The 12,265-nt window shown below is 45.6% G+C and overlaps 1 protein-coding gene across 2 annotated transcripts in view; it reads right to left on the reverse strand.

The window, feature by feature from the left end:
- The window catches only part of LOC124116892 (probable ATP-dependent RNA helicase DDX10), a 90,209-nt gene that overhangs the window by 40,025 nt on the left and 37,919 nt on the right, over positions 1-12,265 (reverse strand). For both annotated transcript variants that reach the window (XM_048383814.1, XM_048383813.1), the window contains exons 9-11: positions 11,129-11,291; positions 10,392-10,476; positions 2,065-2,166 (exon numbers count right to left, since the gene is read on the reverse strand). In XM_048383814.1, the coding sequence (XP_048239771.1) occupies positions 2,065-2,166; positions 10,392-10,476; positions 11,129-11,291 (350 nt within the window). The remainder of the gene's footprint in view (positions 1-2,064; positions 2,167-10,391; positions 10,477-11,128; positions 11,292-12,265) is intronic.

Consider the following 12,265-nt stretch of genomic DNA (forward strand, 5'->3'; position numbering starts at 1 on the left):
TCAGCACTGGCTCCACCCAAACACTCACCCTGCAACAAACACACTATCAGCACTGGCTCCACCCAAACATTCACGCTGCATAAAACACACTATCAGCACTGGCTCCACCCAAACACTCACCATGCAACAAACACACTATCAGCACTGGCTCCACCCAAACATTCACGTTGCATTAAACACACTATCAGCACTGGCTCCACCCAAACACTCACCCTGCAACAAACACACTATCAGCACTGGCTCCACCCAAACACTCACCATGCAACAAACACACTATCAGCACTGGCTCCACCCAAACACTCACCCTGCAACAAACACACTATCAGCACTGGCTCCACCCAAACATTCACGCTGCATAAAACACACTATCAGCACTGGCTCCACCCAAACATTCACCCTGCAACAAACACACTATCAGCACTGGCTCCACCCAAACATTCACCCTGCAACAAACACACTATCAGCACTGGCTCCACCCAAACACTCACCCTGCAACAAACACACTATCAGCACTGGCTCCACCCAAACACTCACCCTGCAACAAACACACTAACAGCATTGGCTCCACCCAAACATTCACCCTGCAACAAACACACTATCAGCACTGGCTCCACCCAAACACTCATCCTGCAACAAACACATTATCAGCACTGGCTCCACCCAAACACTCACCCTGCAACAAACACACTATCAGCACTGGCTCCACCCAAACACTCACCCTGCAACAAACACACTATCAGCACTGGCTCCACCCAAACACTCACCCTGCAACAAACACACTATCAGCACTGGCTCCACCCAAACACTCACCCTGCAACAAACACACTATCAGCACTGGCTCCACCCAAACATTCACGCTCCATAAAACACACTATCAGCACTGGCTCCACCCAAACATTCACCCTGCAACAAACACACTATCAGCACTGGCTCCACCCAAACATTCACCCTGCAACAAACACACTATCAGCACTGGCTCCACCCAAACACTCATCCTGCAACAAACACATTATCAGCATTGGCTCCGCCCAAACACTCACTCTGCAACAAACACACTAACAGCATTGGCTCCACCCAAACATTCACCCTGCAACAAACACACTATCAGCATTGGCTCCACCCAAACACTCATCCTGCAACAAACACATTATCAGCATTGGCTCCACCCAAACACTCACCCTGCACCAAACACACTATCAGCACTGGCTCCACCCAAACACTCACCCTGCAACAAACACACTAACAGCATTGGCTCCACCCAAACATTCACCCTGCAACAAACACACTATCAGCACTGGCTCCACCCAAACACTCATCCTGCAACAAACACATTATCAGCACTGGCTCCACCCAAACACTCACCCTGCAACAAACACACTATCAGCACTGGCTCCACCCAAACATTCACCCTGCAACAAACACACTATCAGCACTGGCTCCACCCAAACATTCACCCTGCAACAAACACACTATCAGCACTGGCTCCACCCAAACACTCACCCTGCAACAAACACACTAACAGCATTGGCTCCACCCAAACATTCACCCTGCAACAAACACACTATCAGCACTGGCTCCACCCAAACACTCATCCTGCAACAAACACATTATCAGCACTGGCTCCACCCAAACACTCACCCTGCAACAAACACACTATCAGCACTGGCTCCACCCAAACATTCACCCTGCAACAAACACACTATCAGCACTGGCTCCACCCAGACATCTCTAATGGCAAGGCAGATGCACATTTACAAGAATGAAGCATGTAGTATTACTTTTCTTGCGAAGTCAAGAAACTTTTGAAAAAATTTCCGATAACAGCTTACTTCCTTTCCTCCATGTATCTGTATCACGACAACACCAACAGTTCCCTGTGCTGACAATAGACGACTGTTGTTCCCTCACCTGTAAACCTGGGAGTAGATGTGGGGATCTATCCATAGGTAATCCTCCTGGATGTAATAGTGCTTTAAGTAGCCCCCATAATAGCTTAAGATTTCTTGTACTTTCCTGTAATTGTGGAAGAGGTTAATCTTAATGCAACATGTAAGGTGAGCTCACTTGATTCTGTTGACAGGTATCTTCTTGTCCTGCAGCTGCTGCACCATAGCATCCTCCTCCGACGGCAGCAACACCAGCAATGCCTCGCCATCCTTCTCGTACCTACACCAAAATCAGGATCATCAGGACACACAAGATAACCTAGTTTTTCAAAACATACATTTTTTCAAAGATTGCCACACCTGGGCAAGTTTGCATGGCAAGTGGTCAGACCTATTCAGCTGATGGAATATATATGGAATAATATATAAGATGTCAATAACTGTATGATACCTGTTTCATGTGGACAGTTTATACTGCTTTAGCTTAACACAACTCATACATGTAATAGTCATCTTATCCTGATGCCCTGCTAGCATTCCTCGTCAGGATTGGTCCCTAGCAACCTATCCATGTTGTAAGAAGTCACTTTATGGACCACACCTGTACATTGTCCGCTACACAACGCCTGAACATTGTCCACCTACACCACACCTGAACATTGTCCACCTACACCACACCTGAACATTGTCCACCTACACCACACCTCAACATTGTCCACCTACACCACACCTGAACATTGTCCACCTACACAACACCTGAACATTGTCCACCTACACCACACCTGAACATTGTCCACCTACACCACACCTGAACATTGTCCACCTACACCACACCTGAACATTGTCCACCTACACCACACCTGAACATTGTCCACCTACACCACACCTGAACATTGTCCACCTACACCACACGTGAACATTGTCCACCTACACCACACCTGAACATTGTCCACCTACACCACACCTGTACATCAAACACCTACACCACACCTGTACATCATACACCTACACCACTCCTGTACATTGTCCACCTACAACACACCTGAACATTGTCCACCTACACCACACCTGTACATCATACACCTACACCACACCTGTACATCATACACCTACACCACACCTGCATTGTCCACCTACACCACACCTGTACATCAAACACCTACACCACACCTGTACATCATACACCTACACCACACCTGCATTGTCCACCTACACCACACCTGTATATCATACACCCACACCACACCTGTACATCATACACCTACACCACACCTGTACATTGTCCACCTACAACACACCTGAACATTGTCCACCTACACCACACATGTACATCATACACCTACACCACACCTGTACATTGTCCACCTACACCACACCTGTACATTGTCCACCTAGACCACACCTGTACATCATACACCTACACCACACCTGTACATCATACACCTACACCACACCTGCATTGTCCACCTACACCACACCTGTACATCAAACACCTACACCACACCTGTACATCATACACCCACACCACACCTGCATTGTCCACCTACACCACACCTGCATTGTCCACCTACACCACACCTGTACATCAAACACCTACACCACACCTGTACATCATACACCTACACCACACTTGTACATCATACACCCACACCACACCTGAACATTGTCCACCTACACCACACCTGCATTGTCCACCTACACCACACCTGTACATCATACACCTACACCACACCTGCAAATTGTCCACCCACACCACACCTGTACATCAAACACCTACACCACACCTGTACATTATACACCTACACCACACCTGCATTGTCCACCTACACCACACCTGTACATTATACACCTACACCACACCTGTACATCAAACACCTACACCACACCTGCATTGTCCACCTACACCACACCTGCATTGTCCACCTACACCACACCTGCACATTGTCCACCTACACCACACCTGTACATCAAACACCTACACCACACCTGTACATTATACACCTACACCACACCTGAACATTGTCCACCTACACCACACCTGTACATCATACACCTACACCACACCTGCATTGTCCACCTACACCACACCTGCATTGTCCACCTACACCACACCTGTACATCATACACCCACACCACACCTGCATATTGTCCACCTACACCACACCTGTACATTGTCCACCCACACCACACCTGTACATCCTACACCACACCTGCATTGTCCACCCAAACCACACCTGTACATTGTCCACCTACAACACACCTGTACATCATACACCTACACCACACCTGTACATTGTCCACCTACACCACACCTGTACATCCTACACCACACCTGTATGGTCCACCCACACCACACCTGTACATCATATACCTTCACCACACCTGTACATTGTCCACCTACACCACACCTGTACATTGTCCACCTACACCACACCTGAACATTGTCCACCTACACCACACCTGTACATCAAACACCTACACCACACCTGTACATCATACACCTACACCACACCTGCATTGTCCACCTACACCACACCTGTACATCAAACACCTACACCACACCTGTACATCATACACCTAAACCACACCTGCATTGTCCACCTACACCACACCTGTACATCAAACACCTACACCACACCTGTACATCATATACTCTCACCACACCTGTACATTGTCCACCTACAACACACCTGAACATTGTCCACCTACACCACACCTGTACATCATACACCTACACCACACCTGTACATCATACACCTACACCACACCTGCATTGTCCACCTACACCACACCTGTACATCAAACACCTACACCACACCTGTACATCATACACCTACACCACACCTGCATTGTCCACCTACACCACACCTGTATATCATACACCCACACCACACCTGTACATCATACACCTACACCACACCTGTACATTGTCCACCTACAACACACCTGAACATTGTCCACCTACACCACACATGTACATCATACACCTACACCACACCTGTACATTGTCCACCTACACCACACCTGTACATCATACACCTACACCACACCTGTACATCATACACCTACACCACACCTGTACATCATACACCTACACCACACCTGCATTGTCCACCTACACCACACCTGCACATTGTCCACCTACACCACACCTGTACATCAAACACCTACACCACACCTGTACATTATACACCTACACCACACCTGCATTGTCCACCTACACCACACCTGCACATTGTCCACCTACACCACACCTGTACATCATACACCCACACCACACCTGCATTGTCCACCTACACCACACCTGTATATCATACACCCACACCACACCTGCATATTGTCCACCTACACAACACCTGTACATTGTCCACCCACACCACACCTGTACATTCTACACCACACCTGCATTGTCCACCGAAACCACACCTGTACATTGTCCACCTACACCACACCTGTACATCATACACCTACACAACACCTGTACATTGTCCACCTACACCACACTTGTACATTGTCCACCTACACCACACCTGTACATCCTACACCACACCTGCATTGTCCACCCACACCACACCTGTACATCATATACCTTCACCACACCTGTACATTGTCCACCTACACCACACCTGTACATTGTCCACCTACACCACACCTGTACATCATACACCACACCTGTATTGTCCACCTACACCACACCTGTACATCATACACCACACCTGCATTGTCCACCCACACCACACCTGTACATTGTCCACCCACACCACACCTGTACATCATACACCTACACCACACCTGCATTGTCCACCTACACCACACCTGTACATCAAACACCTACACCACACCTGCATTGTCCACCTACACCACACCTGTACATCATACACCTACACCACACCTGTACATCATACACCTACACCACACCTGTACATCATACACCTACACCACAACTGTACATCATACACCTACACCACACCTGTACATCATACACCTACACCACACCTGTACATCATACACCTACACCACACCTGCATTGTCCACCTACACCACACCTGTACATCATACACCTACACCACACCTGTACATTGTCCACCTACACCACACCTGTACATTGTCCACCTACACCACACCTGTACATTGTCCACCTACACCACACCTGCATTGTCCACCTACACCACACCTGCATTGTCCACCTACACCACACCTGCATTGTCCACCTACACCACACCTGTACATCATACACCTACACCACACCTGTACATCATACACCCACACCACACCTGTACATTGTCCACCTACACCACACCTGCATTGTCCACCTACACCACACCTGCATTGTCCACCTACACCACACCTGTACATCATACACCTACACCACACCTGTACATCATACACCTACACCACACCTGTATTGTCCACCTACACCACACCTGTACATCATACACCCACACCACACCTGCATATTGTCCACCCACACCACACCTGTACATCATACACCTTCACCACACCTGTACATTGTCCACCTACACCACATCTGTACATCCACCTATAGACTGGAAGTTAATTTAAGGTACTGACGTTTACTACAAAATCTGAAAAACTATTGGACCTATTCAAGTCAAAGTTGGTATGAGATTATTAAACAGTCATACATAACTGGATATTACATTTAAAGACAATCGGTGGATGAATAAAAAATCTGTCTATTTAGCTATCACTATATTTCATCAACAACCAGACCTGTTCGTCATGGGTGGAACGAGCATTCATTGTATCTGCAAAATGCTACCCCTGCGTCACAGGGCCATATGACACAGTTGAACCAATCAACTCAACTCGATAGGTTGCACGGGAATCACGCACGCACGAATACTGTGTTAGCATTAGATTTCATGATGTCTCAGCGCAAGCATCTTTCCGCTGATGCGAAAGGTTTTGTTGTTAAAATATTTGAATACTTTAAGGCCGAAAGTGAAAGATGTTCGCCCTTCTTTGACATTTCAAAGAACATTTGACATTTCAAAGTACATGAAAAGAACAATTCATGCGTTACAGCTTCCCAAACAAACCGTAGTTAAGATTTGAACTCTGATAAAAATACATGCTCCCCTGCACATCCCTCAGGGGGCATCTCAAAACAGGATAGGAAATTAAAGTTATTCCCTTGATAAGAAAGTTGTCAGGGACGTGATTCGGTGGTTAACACGAGAAAATGAATTTATTTCAACACAAAAACTAAAACAAATTCTCCTTACAGAGCATGACTTAGATATTTCCAAATTGACCATTTGTAAACTCCTTTCCAGATTTGGATATCAGTACAAAAAGACAAAAGGGTCGAAACTAGCAATGTGTGAACGACCAGATATCATTGGTTTGCGTATCAATTATATGCGCACTATTAAAAAGAAACGAGAAGAAGGCTATGAGCCTTTCTATTTGGACGAAACCTGGTTAACACCTGCCACACAGCGGCTTACCAATGGTCTCACCCAGATACCAGAGACCCACAGCGCAAGATCCCCCTGGTAAAGGGGAGCGCCTGATTGTCCTCCATGCAGGCTCCCACAGAGGTTTCCTCCCTGGGTGTGATCTAGTGTTCAGATCCAGATCTACAGATGGCAGAGACTACCATACCGAGATGAATAGTCAGGTTTTCACTGCGTATGTTGAGGAGCAGCTCCTCTTAGCACTGCCTGATAAATCCTTGGTGGTTATGGACAATGCTCCCTATCACAGTTGTCGAGATCCTATTAACCGTTGTCCAACCTCAAATTCCACCAAAGGTGAGGTATATCAGTGGTTGGACAACAACCACATTGCTCGGCCCATGAAAGCCAAAAAAAGTGACAACTACCAACTGGTTCTTCAGAACAAACCCCTGCCCTCTTATTTGATTGACAACATGTTGAGAGAACATGGTCACGAAGTGCTTAGACTTCCTCCTTACCATTGTGACTTGAATCCCATCGAACTAATCTGGGGTGATATGAAAAATATGGTCGCACGGCAAAATAAGACCTTCAAGCTTGCTGACGTCAAGCAGATTGTCTTGAAGGGATGGGAGAAATTACAGATGTACGTTGGGCAAACTGTGTCCAACATGTTATCAAAGTTGAGGAAGAGTATTGGAAACAAGACTGTATCCCACCAGATACTGTCAAGCCCGTTGTTGTTCATTTAGGTGACAGCACAGACTCCGCATCTGACGACGAGGGCATTTCATGGGACCAAGAATAGTGCAATACATATACCCGTTTCACTACGACATGTAATAGCCCGAATTACCACGGATATGAATTCTTACATATTCGTACATATTCTTAGTCATTTCTAAAGAATCTTAAATATATCGTATTTGATTCTCAAACATTCTTGTAGTTCGGGGATTCGTGAGAAAACATTTGTTTATCAAAGAATTTCTAGGAATCGTCTACGAATTTCAGGTTCGTGCTTTGTAGTACATGTCGTAATCGGATCTTGTCCACTTTGTGCTCAGAATTTCTTGGCTCAGAATTTGATTCTCTTTCACCCTTGTCTCGAATCATCTACTAAAATATTTAAATATTTTCTTCGAAACCATAAAGCAATGATTTGTCTAAATGAATAATTATGTATGATATATTACACCTAATAACATGATGCATGAAATATAATAATGTGGCAAGGAATGATACAATCAAGTCAATAACACTGACCTGAAAAAGAATGCAAAAATAATTGGATAAATATTATTAAATAACTGCTTGAGACGCCCAACGCTAAGACCGTATTCATGCGTGTGTGATTCCCATGCAACCTTTTGAGTTGAGTTGATTGTTTCAACTGTGTCATATGGCCCTGTGACGCAGGGGTAGCATTATGCAGATGGCTGTTACAATGAATGCTTGTTCCACCCGTGACGAACAGGTCTGGTTGTTGATGAAATATAGTGATAGCTAAATAGACAGATTTTTTATTCATCCACCGATTGTCTTTAAATGTAATATCCAGTTATGTATAATTTCATACCAACTTTGACTTGAGTAGGTCCAATAGTTTTTCAGATATTGTAGTAAACGTCGGTACCTTAAATTAACTTCCAGACTATACACCACACCTGTACATCATACACCTACACCACACCTGCACATTGTCAACCTACACCACACCTGTACATTGCCCACCTACACCACACCTGCACATTGTCAACCTACACCACACCTGCACATTGTCCACCTACACCACACCTGCACATTGTCCACCTACACCACACTTGTACATTGTCCACCTACACCACACATGCATACTGTCCACCTACACCACACCTGAACATTGTCCACTACACCACACCTGCATATTGTCCACTACACCACACCTGCATATTGTCCACTACACCACACCTGTACATTGTCCACCTACACCACACCTGAAAATCGTCCACCTACACCACACCTGTACATTGTCAACCTACACCACACCTGCACATTGTCCACTACACCACACCTGCATATTGTCCACTACACCACACCTGCATATTGTCCACTACACCACACCTGTACATTGTCCACCTACACCACACCTGCACATTGTCCACTACACCACACCTGCATACTGTCCACCTACACCACACCTGTACATCATACACCCACACCACACCTGCATATTGTCCACCTACACCACACCTGTACATTGTCCACCTACACCACACCTGTACATTGCCCACCTACACCACACCTGCATATTGTCCACTACACCACACCTGTACATTGTCCACCTACACCACACATGCATACTGTCCACCTACACCACACCTGTACATCATACACCCACACCACACCTGCATATTGTCCACCTACACCACACCTGTACATTGTCCACCTACACCACACCTGTACATTGCCCACCTACACCACACCTGCATATTGTCCACCTACACCACACCTGCACATTGTCCATCTACACCACACCTGTACATTGCCCACCTACACCACACCTGCATATTGTCCACCTACACCACACCTGCACATTGTCCACCTACACCACACCTGCATACTGTCCACCTACACCACACCTGTACATCATACACCCACACCACACCTGCATATTGTCCACCTACACCACACCTGTACATTGTCCACCTACACCACACCTGCATACTGTCCACCGACACCACACCTGTACATCATACACCTTCACCACACCTGCACATTGTCCATCTACACCACACCTGCATACTGTCCACCTACACCACACCTGTACATCATACACCTTCACCACACCTGCACATTGTCCACCTTCACCACACCTGCACATTGTCCACCTACACCACACCTGTACATTGTCCACCTACACCACACATGCATACTGTCCACCTACACCACACCTGCACATTTTCCACTACATCACGCCTGCACATTGTCCACTACACCACACCTGCACATTGTCCACTACACCACACCTCCACATTGTCCACCTACACCACACCTGAACATTGTCAACCCACACCACAGCTGCACATTGTCCACCTACCTGGCTGTGCGTCCGGCTCGGTGGATGTAGGTGTTTGCATCCTCAGGGCAGTCCAGCTGCACAACCCAGTTCACAGCGGGGAAATCTGGAGCACATAGCAGTCCAACTACAACAACTGTTTCATTTAGATTTTTTTTGGTCAAAATATATATGCTATAACTTATTACAGAAGTGTTGATGAATCACATCTCAGTAATAATCAATCATTATCCTCCTAACAATCAATATGAGCCAAGAGGCAATCTCATTAAAATCAGATCTTCCCATTACAGGTCATTTCAGAATGACCTTTTAATCAACAATCGGAATGTGTTTTCAAATCATGCAAACTCAAATTGGTTAACACGAGATCGACAGGTACGGACTGTACAATCTGGAATGGAAGTCGCCGGTTTGAAACTATTGCCGTGTAACTTGAGAAAGCTGCTTTCTGATTGGTTATGTTAACTTCTTGTCAAAGTTCACGAAAGATCGATCTGAAGTAATCTTTGTTTAGCGGTACTGAGAACTTAGATCTGATTTTATTGAGAGTGGTCAACAGGAAAATAGACACTAAATTTGAAGATATTATGGTTCTTTAGTACTGCAATGATTCAAGAGTTCTCTTCCTTCTTTGAATACAAATTCTACAGACTAAAGTTGACCACATTATAATGGAGGTGACGTAATCGTTCTACAAAGAAACCTTGCCAAATATTGTCAGTGTGGTTTGAGACAACAATTGCAATCCCACATACCCAGTCCCCTGGCAGCAACATCGGTAGCCAGCAGCAGAGCATTGTGTTTCCGGCAGAAGGAGTTATACACCTCCACCCTCCTCAGCTGGTTCATGGCCCCATGGAGACACAACACAGTCACGCCTGGCCGCATACGCTTGAACGCCTCATAAATATATTTCACCTGAAGAGACAACATATTATTGACAGAAATTCCAGTCTCCCCTATTCAGCATGATTAGATCTTCTCATCCACAGGGCCCCCTTCCACAGAGCAATCGTAGTTCTGTGATTGTAACTCCCATACTTTAATATAGACTTACAACCGTTGTAGTGTAAAACAAGAACAGGTAGAGTTTATATGGCCTTCAAAGTACAGGAAGTTTCAGCTCACAAGTCTGATCTCCAGCACAATTGCCTTTGGCATATTCGTATTAATGAAAGTGTGAATAAAGCAATCCAAATGGTCGACTGTTTGCGATACTCATAATACTGTCTTTCCATGAAAAGTTGAATATAAATTTTATTCCACCCTGTTTGATTAACATGCACACCTATAATGGGCCGATTGTACACAGGAACACAGTGAGGTCCTAGAGGACTAAGCATTACTGCTGTGTGACCCATCTGTGGAAATGTGTGAAATGGTGCCAGCCACACAAATGTTATACCTTGGACACTCAACAACAGTGCAGTTTCAGACCAACAGGACCTCATACATCAAGCTGTTTCAAACAACATTGACTACTCCTTCAGACCAACAGGACCTCATACATCAAGCTGTTTCAAACAACATTGACTACTCCTTCAGACAAACAGGACCTCATACATCAAGCTGTTTCAAACAACATTGACTACTCCTTCAGACCAACAGGACCTCATACATCAAGCTGTTTCAAACAACATTGACTACTCCTTCAGACAAACAGGACCTCATACATCAAGCTGTTTCAAACAACATTGACTACTCCCTCAGACCAACAGGACCTCATACATCAAGCTGTTTCAAACAACCGTTACTTCTGTTGGGTGATCAGGTTTGTGAACTCAAAGTCTTGCTGTACACAAACAATGGAAACACCATGGACATATAACAACAAACAGGATGTTTTGAAACATTGTATCATGACAAATACTGATGTTTATATTGTGCTGTTA

This window comes from Haliotis rufescens, unplaced genomic scaffold (assembly GCF_023055435.1).
Source record: "Haliotis rufescens isolate VD_foot unplaced genomic scaffold, xgHalRufe1.0.p SCAF_5, whole genome shotgun sequence".
In the NCBI taxonomy this organism is placed as follows: domain Eukaryota; kingdom Metazoa; phylum Mollusca; class Gastropoda; order Lepetellida; family Haliotidae; genus Haliotis; species Haliotis rufescens.